Source organism: Montipora foliosa, chromosome 6 (assembly GCF_036669935.1).
Source record: "Montipora foliosa isolate CH-2021 chromosome 6, ASM3666993v2, whole genome shotgun sequence".
Taxonomy (NCBI): Eukaryota; Metazoa; Cnidaria; class Anthozoa; order Scleractinia; family Acroporidae; genus Montipora; species Montipora foliosa.
The window spans coordinates 39,450,795-39,475,794 of NC_090874.1; the positions used below are offsets into that span (position 1 = coordinate 39,450,795).

The 25,000-nt window shown below is 38.1% G+C and overlaps 2 protein-coding genes and 2 pseudogenes across 3 annotated transcripts; all 4 read left to right on the top strand.

Moving 5' to 3' along the window:
• The first annotated feature begins 644 nt into the window (after positions 1 to 644).
• LOC138007313 (adenosine receptor A3-like) lies at positions 645 to 5,283 on the top strand. 2 transcript variants are annotated; one of them, XM_068854129.1, is made up of 2 exons: positions 645 to 703; positions 2,435 to 5,283. In XM_068854129.1, the coding sequence occupies exon 2, from the start codon at positions 2,545 to 2,547 to the stop codon at positions 3,544 to 3,546; it is 1,002 nt and encodes a 333-aa protein (XP_068710230.1). In that variant the 5' UTR covers positions 645 to 703; positions 2,435 to 2,544; the 3' UTR covers positions 3,547 to 5,283. The 2 variants fall into 2 exon arrangements, with proteins under 2 accessions (XP_068710230.1, XP_068710231.1); XM_068854130.1 differs by lacking the exon at positions 645 to 703 and adding an exon at positions 1,862 to 2,049.
• A 3,183-nt stretch (positions 5,284 to 8,466) lies between these two features.
• LOC138007315 (histamine H2 receptor-like) lies at positions 8,467 to 9,862 on the top strand (annotated as a pseudogene).
• A 1,476-nt stretch (positions 9,863 to 11,338) lies between these two features.
• Positions 11,339 to 14,600, top strand: LOC138007314 (histamine H2 receptor-like; annotated as a pseudogene).
• Positions 14,601 to 16,806: 2,206 nt separating this feature from the next.
• LOC138007316 (histamine H2 receptor-like) lies at positions 16,807 to 24,223 on the top strand. The gene is made up of 2 exons (XM_068854131.1): positions 16,807 to 16,889; positions 22,600 to 24,223. The coding sequence occupies exon 2, from the start codon at positions 22,705 to 22,707 to the stop codon at positions 23,698 to 23,700; it is 996 nt and encodes a 331-aa protein (XP_068710232.1). The 5' UTR covers positions 16,807 to 16,889; positions 22,600 to 22,704; the 3' UTR covers positions 23,701 to 24,223.
• The last annotated feature ends 777 nt before the right edge of the window (positions 24,224 to 25,000 follow it).

Genomic DNA, 25,000 nt, shown 5'->3' on the forward strand with positions numbered 1-25,000 from the left:
CGCTGGAATAAATTCCATTTTCCTGTCTTCGACCTTCGTTTTCAAAAGTCGTTCAAGCAATCGTACATCTCGTTCAGTTTTTTGAGGGGCACCCAACGTCAATTTTCGGAAAATATAAGTTCGGAAGACGATGTGAGATCTAGAATTTTCGGAACATTTGTTGTAAAATTTCTTGCTTGCCTGCCTCTCCTGGGATTTTCGAACATCCAAAAAATAGTATTATTACCCATTTTTAACGGATTTTTACCGTAAAAAGGTCACCTAGAATTTTCGGGAGCCTTTTTTTTGGCTGAAATTTTCGAAAAGGTAAGTTTTGATCCCTATAATTTTCGGATCACTAGACTTTCAGCTAGTGAGGGATTCCGAACAGATAAAATTTTTTTAGGGGACAAAGATATGCCTATATCTACCGTTTAAGTAATAAAATACGTTTAACAATGCTATGTTTAATTGGGTTTGAACTATACTCTCGTTGGTTGCCCCTGTTTTTTGAGCGGCATTTCTGTTTTCTTATTCTAAAATAAATTCCTCAACTGATCAAAAAGAAGCAAACCTTTCCACAGGCTGTCGGATGACGTTTCATTCGATACGATCATTTCGCGTTGCTGGGGGTCTTCCTTTGTTTTTGAGATATAAGCGTTCAACTTGGTTTAAGGACAAAGTAAAGGGCGTTTTTTCATGGCTCTAGCCTTCTCCTGCCAAGGTAATCTATTGCATAACATCGATGAGTGCATCTTGTTTAGCAATTATTGGTGTTTCATTTGGCACCATAAGACATTAAGATTGCCGTTATGTGAAACAATGTTACAGAGTTAATTCTTAAGAAAGGCATTCCGTCCAAATTGTTGAAATTGGTTGAGTCACCTCAATATCTTTCTTCGGGACGAATCGAACGCACTTCTCTAATTTCTGATTATCAGCAGTAATGAATCTCTTTATCAGCTTATAATCTGTATAACAGAGCTAAGTGTTGCAAGGCTGTAAACTTCTGGCCTCGGTTGTTTAAAGGTGGATAACGCTATCTACCGGATAAATCATTATCCAGCCGATAAACATTAGCCAAACCAGTTGAGTTATGCAGTGGATAGTGCTATCCACCCTTCGAAAAACTGGGACCTGAACGATAAGTATATATCTATGAGAATGGCCATAGTCAATTAGGCGCTACGCTATTTGCCATCCGATGGAGTAATTGTTGTGTATAAACACATTACAGCATGGAAAATGATTTGCACAATTTTTCTTCGCTCGTTGTTTCGTTTCTGAAAAATCACTCATTCGCTGTGCTCACTCGTTCGTTTTCTGATACTACTCAACTCGTGAATAAAAATCGTACTCGTGCATTTTCCACGAAGTAATGTATATATGACCCTGTATGTTAAGCCATTTTAACCGCTTCTCTCTACAATAATTTTTTTTCTCGGAAAATAATTAATTCTGTAGGCGAATTTATGAGGTCAAGTGATTTTTGTTTAATTCACAACTTAATTTGTGAAAATTATCGCCTCAAGATATATTTCATAGGTTCATGAACAGCTCTACTCTTAATCACTATCGATTGGCCGCCAGGACGCATCATGCAGCATAATTCTTGGATATGTTACGTGCTTAAAAATTTCATTTGTTGATTCATTTCTACGAAATGCGGGAATAATACTGGTCCCTGCATTCCTATTCCATAATGTTTTGCAATAATTCGTGACATTCTCTGCTCTAACGTAATTGAAACATTTACTGAATTATTTAAAGGTAATGCCTCGTATTTATGATGCGTTTCGCCGGTTTCTTGTACCGTGTGGCAAATAATTAAATTTGTAATCTGATATCTAATATGATTCAAATATACGGTCTCAGTCACAAAGCAAGAGACCGCCTTGGCCAAGCACACACATTTCGCTCCTCCGTGTGAAAAGCTCTTTATCAAGGGCACAAAATATAAAGCTCATATTTCCCTGAATTACGCAAACAGAGGACTGTTGAGAAAACGAGGGATTTCAAGAACAAAAATCAATTGATAGTTCTCAATCGGAGAAGGCAAAAATCTTACAGGTGAGGCACTCATGTTTAAAGTGTGTTGAAGAATCGGTTTAAAATTGATTTTATGGACCAATACAACGGATTCAAACAACTCTCATTTAGGAGATCCTTAAGACAAAAGCGACTGAGGAGAAATGTTAATATTCTAATTTCCAACGAAAGTCTACGGTCATCTTCTCAGTGCCGTGCCAGTTTATATTTTCAATCAAGAGAGTTCAGGGATGGAAAGTACCTCGCGGCGGACGTGTTGATAGTAGATACGGGTTTTGACTTTTTAATCTCCGCCTGGGTGCATTTTTCTGTTAGGTATAATTGTCTGATTCAAAACCCTCTCGTGTGATATTTATCGGGTTACTCTATTTGTTGTAACAATTTCATTATTTGAAATGCATTTTAGTTGCCAAGTTGTCATTTTGGATTGACACATTGGCTGAAAGCCTGCACTCATCCCCTGTTACTCTAGTAGGCCTCAATTAACGGAGAGAATTCACCGGAGAGCCAGAGATCATGAAACTCGTACAACCTTCGACGGGAAACATATCGAATTCTACCCAACAAACGGATGATCTTGTTGGTTGTTATCATTACAAAGACATCGATTTTAATCTGGGAGATATCTCGCTCGTCTTGTATATCTTGAACTTGGTTGTGAACTGTGTTTCAGCATTAGCAACCGTTGTCATTAACTCACTGGTCCTGCTTACTATACGAAGGACAGTCGCACTCCATTCACCATCCAACACACTCCTATTTGGTTTGGCCATGAGCGATTTCGGCGTTGGTGTCATCGTACAACCCTTATATTTTGCGCATATCCTTGGAAAGCTTATTCGAAACAAAGACTGCTTCTGCAATGCTGGCATCGCTATCGAGGTGTGTGCAAACTCTCTTTGTATTATTTCTTTACTCACTGTCACAGCAGTTAGCATGGACAGATACTTGGCTCTGAAACTTCACTTGAGATATAAAGAAATTATTACCATCCAACGAGTCACAGTTGTTATTGGAATAATCTGGCTATTTGGGTCCATCATCGGATCTATGTGGCTTTACAAACCTTATTGGGTAAAATATAGTGTCAGCAGTACCATATCGGTTTGCCTTGTAGCTGCTGTATTTTCTTACATGCAAATATACTGTGTTGTGCGGCGCCACTATAAAAACGACATGGCATTAAGATCCGTGAATGAAGCTGACCCTGACCGTATTGAACATAGTGTAAATATGCTCAAATTTAAGTCGCACGCTCTTGGTACATTCTGGGTTTATTGTTTTATCATCCTCTGCTATTTCCCATACTTTTGTGTCGTGATGGTTATAGCTGTCACAGGACTTTCGACCATAAAGCGATTCTTTTATGAGATTACAGCTTTGTTCGTTTTCATGAACTCTTTTCTTAATCCTGTAGTTTATTGTTGGAGGTTAAAAGATGTTCGCCACGCAGTTAGAAATACTGCCAAACGTTTCTGGCGGGCTTTTGTCAAAAGTCAGCATTCAACGGAACAATGAAGAACTGGAAGCAATTTATCGTGTTTTGAGCAGCAACTCTTTTAATCTGGCTGTACTATTCCTTGGGCAGAACATCCCAGATTCTAGATAATTAAGAATAAAAACTTTTTTGTGACCGACTCACAAAAACCTGTACAAAGATGGTTTCCAATTGCAATGTAAGGGATAGAAAGAAAATCAGTATCGGAATTTTGAGTGTGTAAATTAACCGTGGATGTCATCGCAAATACGTTATAGCTTAACTTTGTTTTTGGTTTGAAAAGTCATTTTTTTTCAAACTTGTTTAAATTAAAGGGCTTAATTTTTTAGAACACTGCCCATTTTAACCTATTTGGACGTCTTTCTGTAATTTATTTTATGGAGTATGAATAAAATAATCTAGACAAATATTTTAAGGTTATTTTGGTGGATTGTTGTCTCAGTCTGATGCTATCAAAGACAACAAAAATTATTTATTGCATGCATGTGAATGGTAATTTTTAGTGTTTAGGGTTAAATGCTTAGCTTACGGTGATTAAGGTTAAGAATATTGGTTCATGATTGGTGGAAGTAAAGCACTCTTTCACATGTAGGATAAAGTAGATTAGTGTCAGTGCTGTGTCATTGAGGAAGTGAAATAAAGAAAAGGGTTTATCAACTGATTTGATATGGTAAATTGACCACTGCAAAGAAATTTGAAAGCTGACGTTTCGAGTTTTAGCCCTTCGTCAGAGCTAAACCCTTTTCTATCTTTCACAAGCCTTGTGAGTAGGACTATAATTTTCATATTGAAAAAACAGTGATATATTCTTTTATCACTCCTTCGGCAATGTAACTTGAATGTGTAATACACGATTCATAACTATTTGTCTCTCAGATTTTCAATTAAATAGAGCAGTATACAACTGGAAAGTATTACATTACCATTAAACGTAAAATGGTATTATTTGCACTGTTACAATATCAATAAACTACAATTTATCTTGAAAGGAAATTACTAATTTTACAGAATGGCCTGCTTACAAACTGAACATAAGGACCTTTCATGGAAATAGTCGAAAGTAAGAATAGTAGCACTGCACAGGTTTAATGTTGTAGGAGAAATAAGTCATTGGACTTCTCCAAACATGATCACCATTCGAGCATAATGGTTTTCCATCTCAGATATTTTTCCTAAAAGCATGTTGAGGTACAAGTGTGACATTTTACCATCAAGTCGATCTCTATTAAAGAGACCAATGTTGGAGCTGCCATTGTTCAGTGCCACATGTTGGCTCAAACTTCAGGCATGCGCTATAAAAGATGAATGAGCCATTGCACAACCATGCCACGTATGCCCTTTGTGCAACTTTGTGCATGCACTTTGCAAGCTTGAGTGCGATTTGTGACTAACGCAAAAAAAAAAAAAAAAAAAAAAAAAACGAAGTTGGGTGCTTTCCCCGAGGAATTTATAGATGTTCATCTTACGTTAATATCGTTGCAATGGAATGGGACAAGCTAGTCGAGTTCAAGGCCTGCTCACAACCTATCGATTTCCAACGCCTTAATTAAAGGAGCCTTGATCAGGGGGCACCCAAATGCAACAATAGATTTGGTTGAAATATCCGTTCGGATGGATTTCGCTTTTAGTACGAAAGTTCTGCCGAGCGATCCCCCAGACTTACCGGAGGTTAGTCGAACACAATTCAGTTACGGAAACATCCCTAAGATAGGGCAACCGCGCAAACACGATCCCTCATGATTTCGACAGGTTTATTCTTGCAAGCAAGATCAGCTATAAATCTTTTTCGGAAAGCAAATGGTTTGCTGGGAAGTTCTTGGAAGGTGCCTTTCGTAAAATCGGCCGGAGAAATAAATCTCTTTTATCTGGTAAAAATATCAGCCGCTATTCGTTACAAGGGAGTTAGAGATGTCCCTCTGAGGTCTTTCGTTGAATTTATTCGTTAATTCAGTGCTGTCGTTTTTATCACTGGTTCCAAAAATAAACTGATGAAGTTGATTTTGATTTGTCTGATACAAAAAGCGTGGTAGAAATGAAACTAGGGAATGATCCTCAAATCCTGTTGAAAGCATGATTTCTTATTTCCTTTGTGGCAAATATTATATTATCTTGCAAGCATCATTTCCTCATTCCACTCAGAGTTCAAGGGTTTGCACCAAACTAGCTGGAAACATTTCAACTTTAAAATAAAATGAGATATATCCACTTTATTCTGAACCTGCGCAAGAGGCCTTTCTCGGCCGAGAGTGAGTTCTTTAGGAACGATGTTGACAATGATGCTTCAAAAAATGAAACGCAAAAAAAAAAAAGAATAAATAATATAAAAAGTTAATTAAATAAAGCTAAGGAACTGACCCATGTTTTGTTTTGAACATAGAATGTCTCGCAAAGTTGGCAAAGCCTAAAGGGCATAATGTCTTAGAGCTACAGTGAAAACTAACGGCGCAATGACGATTTGTATGAATGTATTTAATTTTCCAAATAAATTTTTTATTGCAGGTTTTACGAAAGAAAAAACCGAGAACATTTTGCTGAGATGTTTGAAATCTCAAGTAATCTTTGGAACTCTACCCGAAAAGAGATGTTTAAGTGACCGTTTTCATACTAGAGACGTATAATGACGGTCTGGACGACTTTGGGCAATGTTGTTTAATGCGTATTTTAGACGCCTAGACACTTAAATAAAGTTCCTTTTATTAAATTCGTCCCGCATAAAGATAGGGGAGAGACGCATTATGCTTCTAGACGAAGCAAATCATTTAGCGCGTCTTGGAAGTTTTTAGTGTAAAAACGGCCAATCAATAAGGGAAATTTGGTATGCTTATTTAGATGCAAATAGAAGGAGGCAAAGTCAATAGGCTTTTGACAGATGTCAACAAGTGAATTTTTAAGTGGTTGACTTGCAGGTGCTCATTGGCCAGACTGCACTGGAAAAGAGTTGAATATGTGAATTTTATTCCTCGATCTACTTGTAATTGCAACATGCTCTGCATCACAGAGAGGTTGCTTCCATCCCCATGAACGAATAGTTGCCTTTTTCTTGAATACGAATTGTCTTGAATCGTGATCCCATGTTCAAAACCTATAAATTAATGACCAAGCACAACATCAGGAGCATAAAATATTGGTTGCGTTGAATGCAAAGTTGACTTTAATCTGCAGCTCGGCAGGTAAAACTGAACGTTGGTAGCGCTGCTTTCAAAGTTCGCCTTGTCTTGGATTCTTTACGTGTTACATATCCTAACATTTGGAATGGATTAACGAAAGTTTCACTCTCATTTTCAGCTTGTTTACCTGATGGATGTAACCACTTGTAAAACTAAACAGACGATTCCAGCACTGAAAATATATTCGGTTCTTTCGGAACCAGCTAAATTTGCACGACGAAGCCCTGAACCAGTGCCACATTTTTCACATGGTTTTTTAGGACTATGATGTCCAATGATAAGGAGCTTTAACAACGAAAAGCACAATTTTACAGGAATGGTCCAAAATATATCCTAAATTGGGTTGAGTGGACCAATCTGCTACAACTTTGATCTCGGAGAATCTCGGAGAATCTTCGGAGAATCTCGGAGAATCTTCTCCCTCTTGGTACTTCCTTAACTGAAGGTCTCTTGACGTCGTGAGTGCTGTGTTTTCCTTAATTTCAAGCTACACCGTTCAACATGTTAATCCTTGTCGCCATTTTCCGGACTCTGTCGCTTCACACTCCTTCCGCCAGTTACTCTTCTTTTCGGCTTAATAGTGCACCCACTGTTCCTCTTGCAGATATTAAGTAAGATAATAAGATACAAATCGCTGATGTGTGAAGCCGGAATTTGGGTCGAGATAATAGCAAACCTAGTGTACATTGTTTCTCTGCTAACTCTTACAGTCACAGCTGTTGGTGTGGACAGATATGTCGTTGCTCGTCTTCGTTTGAGGTATCAATAGCTTGTCACTGCCACCAGAGCAATTTTTGTTCTTATCTTACCTTTGCCAGCGTAATTGTCACTCTGAGTCTGCTCAGCAAATTTACCGAACAGTAAAATGACAAAGAAGTTAAGCCACCCGCAATTGTCACGAGAAGAAAAAAAGTGTTTCCTTTCAATTCTTTTATTTTACATCGGAGACATCTCAAAATCATTTTTGGCAATAAGAAGACTTTGCTGCAATTAATATTTACGTCCATTTTAAAAATTCTCTAACGAGCTTGTTTACTTTTCATTTATAGCAATATAATTACTTCAAATCGTGTTAAAACAAGACATAAGAGTAGAGGTTCAAGGGAACAAGTTCATAGTTTTTAACGAAAAAGAAAGGCAAATTTCTGGTTCTTTTCTCTTGGTCTTACACTATTCGAAGCTACCCAAAATATTAGCGAGGGTCGGTCTTTCAGGGCTAAGGTCCGATATATTTTCAATTGAACACACTACAGAAAGCAAATTATTTTTTGGTCGATGGGAAAAGTTGAGTGTTATGCATTTGTTTTGCGTGAAAATCAAACAGAAGTTAGCAATTGCCAGAATAAACTGAGCTTTCTGATACTTTTATAATTTCATGTACAAGCTCTCTGTTTACTAGAATTTGATATATCTAATATATATTTGTCTATCAAACACTACCATGAAAAAATTAAAAAACTCAGTACCTATGAAATAAACACATTGCAACATGGAAAATGCTTTGTACGATTTTTCTTCACTCGTTGTTTCGTATCAGCAAAACTCACTCGTTCACTGCGCTCACTCGTTCGTTTTCTGATACTACTCAACTCGTGAATAAAAATCGTACGCCTGCATTTTCCATGAAGTAATCTATACCTATCTAACATGATATAATATGCATTTTAGTGGCCAGGATGTCATTTGGGGTAACATTAAATGAAAGTCTACACAAGCACCTGTTCCTCCTGTATAGTCCTTTATTAACAGAGCGAATTCATCCAACCAGAAATCATGAAACGCGAACAACCTTCAACAGGAAACCTATCGAATTCTACCCAACAAACGGATGGTTTTCTTGGTTGTTATCATTTCAAGAACATCGACTTTAACCTGGGAGATATTTCGCTCGTCTTGTATATCTTGAACTTGGTCGTGAACTGTGTTTCAGCATTAGCAACTATTGTCATTAACTCACTGGTCCTGCTTACTATACGAAGGACAGTCACGCTCCACTCGCCATCCAACACACTCCTATTTAGCTTGGCCATGAGCGATTTTGGCGTTGGTGTCATCGTACAACCCTTATATTTTGCGTATATCCTTGGAAAGCTTAATCGAAACAAAAACTACTTCTGCAATGCTGGCATCGCGACCGAGGTGTGTGCAAACGCTCTGTGTATTATTTCTTTACTCACTGTGACAGCAGTCAGCATTGACAGATATTTGGCTCTGAAACTTCACTTGAGATATAAAGAAATTATCACCATCCAACGAGTCACAGTTGTTAATTGGAATAATCTGGCTAGTTGGCTCCATCATCGGATCTATGTGGCTTTACAAACCCGATTGGGTAACATATAGTGTCAGCAGTACCATATCAGTTTGCCTCATAGCTGCTATATTTTCTTACATATACATATACCGTGTTGTTCGGCACCACTTTCAAAACGACATGGCATTAAGATCTGTGAATGAAGCTGACCGGAATGAACATAGTGTAAATATGCTCAAATTTAAGTCGCACGCTCTTGGTACATTCTGGGTTTATTGTCTTATCATCCTCTGCTATTTCCCATACTTTTGTGTCGTAATGGTTATAACTCTCACAGGACTTTCGACCATAAAGCGGTTCTTTTACGACACTGCACCCTTGTTCGTTTTCATAAACTCTTTTCTTAATCCTGTAGTTTATTGTTGGAGGTTACAAGACGTTCGTCACGCAGTTAGAAATACTGCCAAACTTTATTGGCGGGCTTTTGGCAAAAGTCAGCATTCAACGGAGCGATGAAGAGCTGGAAGCAATTTATCGTGTTTTGAGCAGCAACTCTTTTAATCTGGCTGTACTATTCCTTAGGCAGAATATCCCAGATTCTAGCCAAGTAGGAATAGAAACGTTTTTTTGTGAGTGACTCACGAAAGCGTGTACATGGTTACCAATTGCTGGAGGTCCCGTCTCACAACCCTTCAATGTTCACAATCCTGTGGGACGTAAAAGAAGCCGCACATTTGTCGTAATTAAGAGTAGGGCATATAGTTCCCGGTGTTGTGGTCTGTCTTCTGTGGTGTATCATGTTTGGGAGGGTTAATGCTCGAAGAGGGCCGTAAGTTAGAAAACTGTAACAGTTTACTACATCTCCCTCTTTAAATAAAGATATTGAATTGATATTAAAAAATTATAAAAAACGTTCACTGGCTATATACAGTTAAAAACTTTCGAGCAATGAACATGTCACGGCAATGAACATGTACAAGTACAAGGAAAGGTTACGTTTATACAAACGTTGGCCGTGTAGCACTCGTTCCGGAGTCGAACCGTGAATGTCGTCCCAGATACACTTGAGAGTTGCTTCCGAGCGGTACAGTGCGATAGTTGCCTCACTGGTCAGTGATAATTCCTTAGGCAGTCATATCAAAATGCGAACTTATGGAGATCGATCTTTAGCAGTATTGTATGTGCCCGTAGATTGTGGAACTCTTTGCCTCTTTCAATACGTAGGAGTTCTTCTGTTGACATTTTAAAAAGCGTTTTGAAAACTTATGTGTTAGAGAATGTCAGTAAATGTAGTTTGTTTATAGCTCATTTTTATTTGTTGTAAAGCGCCAAGGACAATTTATTGGAGTTGTGCGCTATAGAAATACTCTTTATTATTATTATTATTATTATTATTATTATTATTATTATTATTGCAGCGACCTGGAAATTAAGTTGGTGTTCACCCCGTTTAAAATGAGGAGTTGGTTTGAGGCGAAGGATCCTATCCCTGCGGGTTTACGATCGCGAGTCATTTACAAGTTTTCATGTGCATGCTGTAATGCCTGTTATATTGGTGAAACCAATAGACACTTCGCCACTCGCATCCGTGAACATCTCGCCTCCGACAAACATACCCACATCTTTAAGCACTTGAGAGGTTTTGAAAATTGTCGCTCCCGGTGTTCAGAAGACTGTTTTAAAATCTTCGACTCTGCTTCCACACGTTTCCAATTGAAAATTAAAGAAGCCATGCATATCCTTTGGGAGCAGCCATCTTTAAATTCCCAAGTCAAAATTTATCCCTTTCAAACTAATTAGTTTCTTTTCTTAGCTTAAATAGTCTGGTTTTTTCTGTTTTGTTTCGTGGTTGTTCTGTTCTCGCCTAAGAAGTAAGTAGTAATCTTTGGAATTCTACCCGAAAAGAGATGTTTAAGTGACCGTTTTTATACTAGAGACGTATAATGACGGTCTGGACGACTTTGGGCAATGTTGTTTAATGCGTCTTGTAGACGCCTAGACACTTAAATAAAGTTCCTTTCATTTAATTCGTCCCGCATAAAGATAAGGGAGAGACGCATTATGCTTCTAGACGAAGCAAATCATTTAGCGCGTCTTGGAAGTTTTTAGTGTAAAAACGGCCAATCAATAGGGGAAATTTGGTATGCTTATTTATATGCAAATAGAAGTTAATAGGCTTTTGACAGATGTCAACAAGTGAATTTTAAAGTGGTTGACTTGCAGGTGCTCATTGGCCAGACTGCATTGGAAAAGAGTTGAATATGTGAATTGATTCCTCGATCTACTTGAAATTGCAACATGCTCTGCATCACGGAGCTGTTGCTTCCATCCCCATGAACGAATAGTTGCCTTTTTCTTGAATACGAATTGTCTTGAATCGTGATCCCATGTTCAAAACCTATAAATTAATGACCAAAGCACAACATCAGGAGCGTAAAATATTGGTTGCGTTGAATGCAAAGTTGACTTTAATCTGCAGCTCGGCAGGTAAAACTGAACGTTGGTAGCGCTGCTTTCAAAGTTCGCCTTGTCTTGGATTCTTTACGTGGTACATATCCTAACATTTGGAATGGATTAACGAAAGTTTCACTCTCATTTTCAGCTTGTTTACCTGATGGATGTAACCACTTGTAAAACTAAACAGACGATTCCAGCACTGAAAATATATTCGGTTCTTTCGGAACCAGCTAAATTTGCACGACGAAGCCCTAAACCAGTGCCACATTTTTCACATGGTATTTTAGGACCATGATGTCCAATGATAAGGAGCTTTAACAACGAAAAGCACAATTTTACAGGAATGGTCCAAAATATATCCAAAATTGGGTTGAGTGGACCAATCTGCTACAACTTTGATCTCGGAGAATCTCGGAGAATCTTCGGAGAATCTCGGAGAATCTTCTCCCTCTTGGTACTTCCTTAACTGAAGGTCTCTTGACGTCGTGAGTGCTGTGTTTTCCTTAATTTCAAGCTACACCGTTCAACATGTTAATCCTTGTCGCCATTTTCCGGACTCTGTCGCTTCACACTCCTTCCGCCAGTTACTCTTCTTTTCGGCTTAATAGTGCACCCACTGTTCCTCTTGCAGATATTAAGTAAGATAATAAGATACAAATCGCTGATGTGTGAAGCCGGAATTTGGGTCGAGATAATAGCAAACCTAGTGTACATTGTTTCTCTGCTAACTCTTACAGTCACAGCTGTTGGTGTGGACAGATATGTCGTTGCTCGTCTTCGTTTGAGGTATCAATAGCTTGTCACTGCCACCAGAGCAATTTTTGTTCTTATCTTACCTTTGCCAGCGTAATTATCACTCTGAGTCTGCTCGGCAAATTTACCGAACAGTAAAATGACAAAGAAGTTAAGCCACCCGCAATTGTCACGAGAAGAAAAAAAGTGTTTCCTTTCAATTCTTTTATTTTACATCGGAGACATCTCAAAATCATTTTTGGCAATAAGAAGACTTTGCTGCAATTAATATTTACGTCCATTTTAAAAATTCTCTAACGAGCTTGTTTACTTTTCATTTATAGCAATATAATTACTTCAAATCGTGTTAAAACAAGACATAAGAGTAGAGGTTCAAGGGAACAAGTTCATAGTTTTTAACGAAAAAGAAAGGCAAATTTCTGGTTCTTTTCTCTTGGTCTTACACTATTCGAAGCTACCCAAAATATTAGCGAGGGTCGGTCTTTCAGGGCTAAGGTCCGATATATTTTCAATTGAACACACTACAGAAAGCAAATTATTTTTTGGTCGATGGGAAAAGTTGAGTGTTATGCATTTGTTTTGCGTGAAAATCAAACAGAAGTTAGCAATTGCCAGAATAAACTGAGCTTTCTGATACTTTTATAATTTCATGTACAAGCTCTCTGTTTACTAGAATTTGATATATCTAATATATATTTGTCTATCAAACACTACCATGAAAAAATTAAAAAACTCAGTACCTATGAAATAAACACATTGCAACATGGAAAATGTTTTGTACGATTTTTCTTCACTCGTTGTTTCGTATCAGCAAAACTCACTCGTTCACTGCGCTCACTCGTTCGTTTTCTGATACTACTCAACTCGTGAATAAAAATCGTACGCGTGCATTTTCCATGAAGTAATCTATACCTATCTAACATGATATAATATGCATTTTAGTGGCCAGGATGTCATTTGGGGTAACATTAAATGAAAGTCTACACAAGCACCTGTTCCTCCTGTATAGTCCTTTATTAACAGAGCGAATTCATCCAACCAGAAATCATGAAACGCGAACAACCTTCAACAGGAAACCTATCGAATTCTACCCAACAAACGGATGGTTTTCTTGGTTGTTATCATTTCAAGAACATCGACTTTAACCTGGGAGATATTTCGCTCGTCTTGTATATCTTGAACTTGGTCGTGAACTGTGTTTCAGCATTAGCAACTATTGTCATTAACTCACTGGTCCTGCTTACTATACGAAGGACAGTCACGCTCCACTCGCCATCCAACACACTCCTATTTAGCTTGGCCATGAGCGATTTTGGCGTTGGTGTCATCGTACAACCCTTATATTTTGCGTATATCCTTGGAAAGCTTAATCGAAACAAAAACTACTTCTGCAATGCTGGCATCGCGACCGAGGTGTGTGCAAACGCTCTGTGTATTATTTCTTTACTCACTGTGACAGCAGTCAGCATTGACAGATATTTGGCTCTGAAACTTCACTTGAGATATAAAGAAATTATCACCATCCAACGAGTCACAGTTGTTAATTGGAATAATCTGGCTAGTTGGCTCCATCATCGGATCTATGTGGCTTTACAAACCCGATTGGGTAACATATAGTGTCAGCAGTACCATATCAGTTTGCCTCATAGCTGCTATATTTTCTTACATATACATATACCGTGTTGTTCGGCACCACTTTCAAAACGACATGGCATTAAGATCTGTGAATGAAGCTGACCGGAATGAACATAGTGTAAATATGCTCAAATTTAAGTCGCACGCTCTTGGTACATTCTGGGTTTATTGTCTTATCATCCTCTGCTATTTCCCATACTTTTGTGTCGTAATGGTTATAACTCTCACAGGACTTTCGACCATAAAGCGGTTCTTTTACGACACTGCACCCTTGTTCGTTTTCATAAACTCTTTTCTTAATCCTGTAGTTTATTGTTGGAGGTTACAAGACGTTCGTCACGCAGTTAGAAATACTGCCAAACTTTTCTGGCGGGCTTTTGGCAAAAGTCAGCATTCAACGGAGCGATGAAGAGCTGGAAGCAATTTATCGTGTTTTGAGCAGCAACTCTTTTAATCTGGCTGTACTATTCCTTAGGCAGAATATCCCAGATTCTAGCCAAGTAGGAATAGAAACGTTTTTTTGTGAGTGACTCACGAAAGCGTGTACATGGTTACCAATTGCTGGAGGTCCCGTCTCACAACCCTTCAATGTTCACAATCCTGTGGGACGTAAAAGAAGCCGCACATTTGTCGTAATTAAGAGTAGGGCATATAGTTCCCGGTGTTGTGGTCTGTCTTCTGTGGTGTATCATGTTTGGGAGGGTTAATGCTCGAAGAGGGCCGTAAGTTAGAAAACTGTAACAGTTTACTACATCTCCCTCTTTAAATAAAGATATTGAATTGATATTAAAAAATTATAAAAAACGTTCACTGGCTATATACAGTTAAAAACTTTCGAGCAATGAACATGTCACGGCAATGAACATGTACAAGTACAAGGAAAGGTTACGTTTATACAAACGTTGGCCGTGTAGCACTCGTTCCGGAGTCGAACCGTGAATGTCGTCCCAGATACACTTGAGAGTTGCTTCCGAGCGGTACAGTGCGATAGTTGCCTCACTGGTCAGTGATAATTCCTTAGGCAGTCATATCAAAATGCGAACTTATGGAGATCGATCTTTAACAGTATTGTATGTGCCCCTAGATTGTGGAACTCTTTGCCTCTTTCAATACGTAGGAGTTCTTCTGTTGACATTTTAAAAAGCGTTTTGAAAACTTATGTGTTAGAGAATGTCAGTAAATGTAGTTTGTTTATAGTTCATTTTTATTTGTTGTAAAGCGCCACGGACAATTTATTGGAGTTGTGCGCTATAGAAATACTCTTTATTATTATTATTTTTTTTAGTATTATTGCAGCGACCTGGAAATTAAGTTGGTGTTCACCCCGTTTAAAATGAGGAGTTGGTTTGGGGCGAAGGATCCTATCCCTGCGGGTTTACGATCGCGAGTCATTTACAAGTTTTCATGTGCATGCTGTAATGCCTGTTATATTGGTGAAACCAATAGACACTTCGCCACTCGCATCCGTGAACATCTCGCCTCCGACAAACATACCCACATCTTTAAGCACTTGAGAGGTTTTGAAAATTGTCGCTCCCGGTGTTCAGAAGACTGTTTTAAAATCTTCGACTCTGCTTCCACACGTTTCCAATTGAAAATTAAAGAAGCCATGCATATCCTTTGGGAGCAGCCATCTTTAAATTCCCAAGTCAAAATTTATCCCTTTCAAACTAATTAGTTTCTTTTCTTAGCTTAAATAGTCTGGTTTTTTCTGTTTTGTTTCGTGGTTGTTCTGTTCTCGCCTAAGAAGTAAGTAGTAATCTTTGGAACTCTACCCGAAAAGAGATGTTTCAGTGACCGTTTTTATACTAGAGACGTATAATGACGGTCTGGACGACTTTGGGCAATGTTGTTTAATGCGTCTTGTAGACGCCTAGACACTTAAAGTTCCTTTCATTTAATTCGTCCCGCATAAAGATAGGGGAGAGACGCATTATGCTTCTAGACGAAGCAAATCATTTAGCGCGTCTTGGAAGTTTTTAGTGTAAAAACGGCCAATCAATAGGGGAAATTTGGTATGCTTATTTATATGCAAATAGAAGTTAATAGGCTTTTGACAGATGTCAACAAGTGAATTTTAAAGTGGTTGACTTGCAGGTGTTCATTGGCCAGACTGCATTGGAAAAGAGTTGAATATGTGAATTGATTCCTCGATCTACTTGAAATTGCAACATGCTCTGCATCACGGAGCTGTTGCTTCCTTCCCCATGAACGAATAGTTGCCTTTTTCTTGAATACGAATTGTCTTGAATCGTGATCCCATGTTCAAAACCTATAAATTAATGACCAAAGCACAACATCAGGAGCGTAAAATATTGGTTGCGTTGAATGCAAAGTTGACTTTAATCTGCAGCTCGGCAGTTAAAACTGAACGTTGGTAGCGCTGCTTTCAAAGTTCGCCTTGTCTTGGATTCTTTACGTGGTACATATCCTAACATTTGGAATGGATTAACGAAAGTTTCACTCTCATTTTCAGCTTGTTTACCTGATGGATGTAACCACTTGTAAAACTAAACAGACGATTCCAGCACTGAAAATATATTCGGTTCTTTCGGAACCAGCTAAATTTGCACGACGAAGCCCTAAACCAGTGCCACATTTTTCACATGGTTTTTTAGGACTATGATGTCCAATGATAAGGAGCTTTAACAACGAAAAGCACAATTTTACAGGAATGGTCCAAAATATATGCAAAATTGGGTTGAGTGGACCAATCTGCTACAACTTTAATCAAACGCACTTTGATCTCGAAGAATCTTCTCCCTCTTGGTACTTCCTTAACTGACGGTCTCTTGACGTCGTGAGCGCTGTGTTTTCCTTAATTTCTACACCGTTCAACATGTTAATCCTTGTCGCCATTTGCCGGACTCTGTCGCTTCACACTCCTTCCGCCAGTTACTCTTCTTTTCGGCTTAATAGTGCACCCACTGTTCCTCTTGCAGATATTAAGTAAGATAATAAGATACAAATCGCTGATGTGTGAAGCCGGAATTTGAGTCGAGATAATAGCAATTCTAGTGTACATTGTTTCTCTGCTAACTCTTACAGTCACAGCTGTTGGTGTGGACAGATATGTCGTTGCTCGTCTTCGTTTGAGGTATCAATAGCTTGTCACTGCCACCAGAGCAATTTTTGTTCTTATCTTACCTTTGCCAGCGTAATTATCACTCTGAGTCTGCTCAGCAAATTTACCGAACAGTAAAATGACAAAGAAGTTAAGCCACCCGCAATTGTCACGAGAAGAAAAAAAGTGTTTCCTTTTAAAACTTTTATTTTACATCGGAGACATCTCAAAATCATTTTTGGCAATAAGAAGACTTTGCTGCAATTAATATTTACAAGTCCATTTTTAAAATTCGCTAACGAGCTTGTTTACTTTTCATTTATAGCAATATAATTACTTCAAATCGTGTTAAAACAAGACATAAGAGTAGAGGTTCAAGGGAATAAGTTCATAGTTTTTAACGAAAAAGAAAGGCAAATTTCTGGTTCTTTTCTCTTGGTCTTACACTATTCGAAGCTACCCAAAATATTAGCGAGGGTCGGTCTTTCAGGGCTAAGGTCCGATATATTTTCAATTGAACACACTACAGAAAGCAAATCATTTTTTGGTCGATGGGAAAAGTTGAATGTTATGCATTTGTTTTGCGTGAAAATCAAACAGAAGTTAGCAATTGCCAGAATAAACTGAGCTTTCTGATACTTTTATAATTTCATGTACAAGCTCTCTGTTTACTAGAATTTGATATATCTAATATATATTTGTCTATCAAACACTACCATGAAAAAATTAAAAAACTCAGTACCTATGAAATAAACACATAGCAACATGGAAAATGCTTTGTATGATTTTTCTTCACTCGTTGTTTCGTATCAGCAAAACTCACTCGTTCACTGCGCTCACTCGTTCGTTTTCTGATACTACTCAACTCGTGAATAAAAATCGTACGCGTGCATTTTACATGAAGTAATCTATACCTATCTAACATGATATAATATGCATTTTAGTGGCCAGGATTTCATTTTGGGGTAACACATTAAATGAAAGTCTACACAAGCACCTGTTCCTCCTGTATAGTCCTTTATTAACAGAGCGAATTCATCCAACCAGAAATCATGAAACGCGAACAACCTTCAACAGGAAACCTATCGAATTCTACCCAACAAACGGATGGTTTTCTTGGTTGTTATCATTTCAAGAACATCGACTTTAACCTGGGAGATATTTAGCTCGTCTTGTATATCTTGAACTTGGTCGTGAACTGATTTTCAGCATTAGCAACTATTGTCATTAACTCACTGGTCCTGCTTACTATACGAAGGACAGTCACGCTCCACTCGCCATCCAACACACTCCTATTTAGCTTGGCCATGAGCGATTTTGGCGTTGGTGTCATCGTACAACCCTTATATTTTGCGTATATCCTTGGAAAGCTTAATCGAAACAAATACTACTTCTGCAATGCTGGCATCGCGACTGAGGTGTGTGCAAACGCTCTGTGTATTATTTCTTTACTCACTGTGACAGCAGTCAGCATTGACAGATATTTGGCTCTGAAACTTCACTTGAGATATAAAGAAATTATCACCATCCAACGAGTCACAGTTGTTATTGGAATAATCTGGCTAGTTGGCTCCATCATCGGATCTATGTGGCTTTACAAACCCGATTGGGTAACATATAGTGTCAGCAGTACCATATCAGTTTGCCTTATAGCTGCTGTGTTTTCTTACATATACATATACCGTGTTGTTCGGCACCACTATCAAAACGACATGGCATTAAGATCCGTGAATGAAGCTGACCGGAATGAACATAGTGTAAATATGCTTAAATTTAAGTCGCACGCTCTTGGTACATTCTGGGTTTATTGTCTTATCATCCTCTGCTATTTCCCATACTTTTGTGTCGTAATGGTTATAACTCTCACAGGACTTTCGACCATAAAGCGGTTCTCTTACGACACTGCACCCTTGTTCGTTTTCATAAACTCTTTTCTTAATCCTGTAGTTTATTGTTGGAGGTTACAAGACGTTCGTCACGCAGTTAGAAATACTGCCAAACTTTTCTGGCGGGCTTTTGGCAAAAGTCAGCATTTAACGGAGCGATGAAGAGCTGGAAGCAATTTATCGTGTTTTGAGCAGCAACTCTTTTAATCTGGCTGTACTATTCCTTAGGCAGAATATCCCAGATTCTCGCCAAGTAGGAATAGAAACGTGTTTTTGTGAGTGACTCACGAAAACGTGTACATGGTTACCAATTGCTGGAGGTCCCGTCTCACAACCCTTCAATGTTCACAATCCTGTGGGACGTAAAAGAAGCCGCACATTTGTCGTAATTAAGAGTAGGGCATGTAGTTCCCGGTGTTGTGGTCTGTCTTTTGTGATGTATCATGGTTGGGAGGGTTAATGCTCGGAGAGGGACGTAAGTTAGAAAACTGTAACAGGTTACTACATCTCCCTCTTTAAATAACGATATTGAATTGAATTGAATTGAATTGAACCGTGAATGTCGTCCCAGATACACTTGAGAGTTGCTTCCGAGCGGTACAGTGCGAAAGTTGCCTCACTGGTCAGTGATAATTCCTTAGGTAGTCATATCAAAATGCGAACTTATGGAGATCGATCGTTAGCAGTATTGTATGTGGCCCTAGATTGTGGAACTCTTTGCCTCTTTCAATACGTAGGAGTTCTTCTGTTGACATTTTTAAAAGCGTTTTGAAAACTTATTTGTTGGTTAAATTCAGTAAATGTAGTTTTTTTGTAGCTCATTTTTATTTGTTGTAAAGCGCCACGGACAATTTATTGGAGTTGTGCGCTATAGAAATACTCTTTATTATTATTATTATTATTATTATTATTATTGCAGCGACCTGGAAATTTAGTTGGTGTTCACCCCGTTTAAAATGAGGAGTTGGTTTGGGGCGAAGGATCCTATCCCTGCGGGTTTACGATCGCGAGTCATTTGCAAGTTTTCATGTGCATGCTGTAATGCCTGTTATATTGGTGAAACCAATAGACACTTCGCCACTCGCATCCGTGAACATCTCGCCTCCGACAAACATTCCCACATCTTTAAGCACTTGAGAGGTTTTGAAAATTGTCGCTCCAGGTGTTCAGAAGACTGTTTTAAAATCCTCGACTCTGCTTCCACACGTTTCCAATTGAAAATTAAAGAAGCCATGCATATCCTTTGGGAGCAGCCATCTTTAAATTCCCAAGTCAATATTTATCCCTTTTATACTAATTAATTTCTTTTCTTAGCTTAAATAGTCTGGTTTTTTCTGTTTTGTTTCGTGGTTGTTCTGTTCTCGCCTTTATCCTTAATTATTCATGTTATATCTCACTTTGTTACACTATTTATTGCTCAACTTTAGTTTATTTTTCATTGTACAACTGACAATGGATGATGTTTCATCCGAAACATGTCTTGATTCCCTCACAACTTCTTTTCACCGCAAGTTTAAGTGACACTCTGAGCGTCTGACAGCTTTGTATCTGGCTAGTATCTGGCTGGATGACCTAAAAAATATACCACTTCGTAACAGAAGCATAGGACCGAAAATTCTATTTTAACGCCCAAAAATGCGAACTAAGCAAGGTACAGATTTTGTTAGCTTGCTTTATGCAAAACAAATATTGATGCAAAAGTAAATAAATATTGATACTCAGTTTTTAGGAGGAGCAGAAGTAAGTTTTCAGGATGATCGATCGAGAATAAAACATTTTGCCATCAGAAACAAAATTTACAACATGAAAACAACATTAATTTTGAAGCGGGAATATGAAAAGTTACCATCAGCGAAAAGCATTTTGCGAGATTTTTGCTACGTTCAAATTTGTTATTGTACTTTCGGCTGCAAAAGTAAATTGCAAAATCGAAAGTAACATCGAATTCAGCGGGCGTCGCGATCAAGTTACCGCGGCGTGTTTACTCGCGAAACAGTGAAGCATCTGTGTCAAATGATGGCAAGATACTGTGTTTTTGTTTATGTTAGTTTTCTTTTTCTTTCAAGTGTTATAAAGTTTTACAAGAAATGTGCGAATTTAACACAAGATCACAATCGCCCAACTCTTGAGGTTGACCATTGTTTCTGCAAAGTCAAAAATTTTACTCTCCAAGACGAGGTCATTTATCACGAGGTAATTCCATCGTTTTGGAAACAGCAGCTACTTTATTGTTCATCAGCGTCACAATTGTTTGCTGATTTTGGGGCTCATTTTGTTTAAACTCAAGCACGCTTTCAACAGACCTGTTTATTTTCGTGACTTATGCGCTGCTTACAGTGCACTACCACAAAAATCCTCCCGCATCACATTTCAACACACGTATGCAAATTTGTTAAGTTCGAAAACTACACAACATGATAAATTCACAAAATGTGGAAATGTCACAAAAATCTTTTCCAGCGAAAAATTTATTGAAACAAAAAACATATTTGCTATTAGAGGCAAAAAACCCTTCCTATTTCAATTGCGTGCGTGCCAACAAGACACACAATCCGTGTCACAAAGCATATGCAATTAAATAAATTTCTGACAGTTCACATCAGCGTAATTATCACTCTGAGTCTGCTCAGCAAATTTACCGAACAGTAAAATGACAAAGAAATTAAGCCACCCGCAATCGTCACGAGAAGAAAAAAAGTGTTTCCTTTCAATTCTTTTATTTTACATCGGAGACATTTCAAAATCATTTTTGGCAATAAGAAGACTCTGCTGCAATTAATATTTACACGTCCATTTTTAAAATTCTCTAACGAGCTTGTTTACTTTTCATTTATAGCAATATAATTACTTCAAATCGTGTTAAAACAAGACATAAGAGTACAGGTTCAAGAGAAGTTCATAGTTTTTAACGAAAAAGAAAGGCAAATTTCTGGTTCTTTTCTCTTGGTCTTACACTATTCCAAGCTACCCAAAATATGAGCACCACTCGTCAAGTGGTGGGGTGGTTTAATGCCACAAACAATACCAGTTTCAATCCAGAACCTAAGGAAATAGTGTTTGGCTTGTTTAAGCAATGCCTTGCTGGGTATGAGGCTGTGAGGAAGTTTAATTATACTTTTTTATACATGATGTATTACATTTATTCAAACAAGCTAAAAGAGAGCTCGATTATCTTATCTGAATTTGTTAATAAGATTAATTTTAAATACAAGGTTGAGAAATTTACATGATTTAATTTACTTTATTCGCCCTCTTTGATTAATCACTCAGTTCTCATGCATGTTAGATCATTATTTGTATTTGTTTTCTTTTCTTTGTTATATATATATGTATCTTGTGCAATGTAAACTTCTTTTATGTTAAATAAATTACAAAAAAAAATTAGCGAGGGTCGGTCTTTCACGGCTAAGGTCCGATATATTTTCAATTGAACACACTACAGAAAGCAAATTATTTTTTGGTCGATGGGAAAAGTTGAATGTGATGCATTTGTTTTGCGTGAAAATGAAACAGAAGTTAGCAATTGCCAGAATAAACTGAGCTTTCTGATACTTTTATAATTTCATGTACAAGCTCTCTGTTTACTAGAATTTGATATATCTAATATATATTTGTCTATCAAACACTACCACGAAAAAATTAAAAAACTCAGTACCTATGAAATAAACACATTGCAACATGGAAAATGCTTTGTACGATTTTTCTTCACTCGTTGTTTCGTATCAGCAAAACTCACTCGTTCACTGCGCTCACTCGTTCGTTTTCTGATACTACTCAACTCGTGAATAAAAATCGTACGCCTGCATTTTCCATGAAGTAATCTATACCTATCTAACATGATATAATATGCATTTTAGTGGCCAGGATGTCATTTGGGGTAACATTAAATGAAAGTCTACACAAGCACCTGTTCCTCCTGTATAGTCCTTTATTAACAGAGCGAATTCATCCAACCAGAAATCATGAAACGCGAACAACCTTCAACAGGAAACCTATCGAATTCTACCCAACAAACGGATGGTTTTCTTGGTTGTTATCATTTCAAGAACATCGACTTTAACCTGGGAGATATTTCGCTCGTCTTGTATATCTTGAACTTGGTCGTGAACTGTGTTTCAGCATTAGCAACTATTGTCATTAACTCACTGGTCCTGCTTACTATACGAAGGACAGTCACGCTCCACTCGCCATCCAACACACTCCTATTTAGCTTGGCCATGAGCGATTTTGGCGTTGGTGTCATCGTACAACCCTTATATTTTGCGTATATCCTTGGAAAGCTTAATCGAAACAAATACTACTTCTGCAATGCTGGCATCGCGACTGAGGTGTGTGCAAACGCTCTGTGTATTATTTCTTTACTCACTGTGACAGCAGTCAGCATTGACAGATATTTGGCTCTGAAACTTCACTTGAGATATAAAGAAATTATTACCATCCAACGAGTCACAGTTGTTATTGGAATAATCTGGCTAGTTGGCTCCATCATCGGATCTATGTGGCTTTACAAACCCGATTGGGTAACATATAGTGTCAGCAGTACCATATCAGTTTGCCTTATAGCTGCTGTGTTTTCTTACATATACATATACCGTGTTGTTCGGCACCACTATCAAAACGACATGGCTTTAAGATCCGTGAATGAAGCTGACCGGAATGAACATAGTGTAAATATGCTTAAATTTAAGTCGCACGCTCTTGGTACATTCTGGGTTTATTGTTTTATCATCCTCTGCTATTTCCCATACTTTTGTGTCGTAATGGTTATAACTCTCACAGGACTTTCGACCATAAAGCGGTTCTTTTACGACACTGCAGCCTTGTTCGTTTTCATAAACTCTTTTCTTAATCCTGTAGTTTATTGTTGGAGGTTACAAGACGTTCGTCACGCAGTTAGAAATACTGCCAAACTTTTCTGGCGGGCTTTTGGCAAAAGTCAGCATTCAACGGAGCGATGAAGAGCTGGAAGCAATTTATCGTGTTTTGAGCAGCAACTCTTTTAATCTGGCTGTACTATTCCTTAGGCAGAATATCCCAGATTCTCGCCAAGTAGGAATAGAAACGTGTTTTTGTGAGTGACTCACGAAAACGTGTACATGGTTACCAATTGCTGGAGGTCCCGTCTCACAACCCTTCAATGTTCACAATCCTGTGGGACGTAAAAGAAGCCGCACATTTGTCGTAATTAAGAGTAGGGCATGTAGTTCCCGGTGTTGTGGTCTGTCTTTTGTGATGTATCATGGTTGGGAGGGTTAATGCTCGGAGAGGGCCGTAAGTTAGAAAACTGTAACAGGTTACTACATCTCCCTCTTTAAATAAAGATATTGAATTGAATTGAATTGAATTGAACCGTGAATGTCGTCCCAGATACACTTGAGAGTTGCTTCCGAGCGGTACAGTGCGAAAGTTGCCTCACTGGTCAGTGATAATTCCTTAGGTAGTGATATCAAAATGCGAACTTATGGAGATGGATCGTTAGCAGTATTGTATGTGCCCCTAGATTGTGGAACTCTTTGCCTCCTTCAATGCGTAAGAGTTCTTCTGTTGACATTTTTAAAAGCGTTTTGAAAACTTATTTGTTAGTGAATGTCAGTAAATGTAGTTTGTTTATAGTTCATTTTTATTTGTTGTAAAGCGCCACGGACGATTTATTGCGACCTGGAAATTATTATTATTATTGTTATTATTATTATTGCAGCGACCTGGAAATTTAGTTGGTGTTCACCCCGTTTAAAATGAGGAGTTGGTTTGGGGCGAAGGATCCTATCCCTGCGGGTTTACGATCGCGAGTCATTTATGTGCATGCAGTAATGCCTGTTATATTGGTGAAACCAATAGACACTTCGCCACTCGCATCCGTGAACATCTCGCCTCTGACAAACATTCCCACATCTTTAAGCACCTGAGAGGTTTTGAAAATTGTCGCTCCAGGTGTTCAGAAGACTGTTTTAAAATCCTCGACTCTGCTTCCACACGTTTCCAATTGAAAATTAAAGAAGCCATGCATATCCTTTGGGAGCAGCCATCTTTAAATTCCCAAGTCAATATTTATCCTTTTTATACTAATTAGTTTCTTTTCTTAGCTTAAATAGTCTGGTTTTTTCTGTTTTGTTTCGTGGTTGTTCTGTTCTCGCCTTTATCCTTAATTATTTATGTTATACCTCACTTTGTTACACTATTTATTGCTCAATTTTAGTTTATTTTTCATTGTACAACTGACAATGGATGATGTTTCATCCGAAACATGTCTTGATTCCC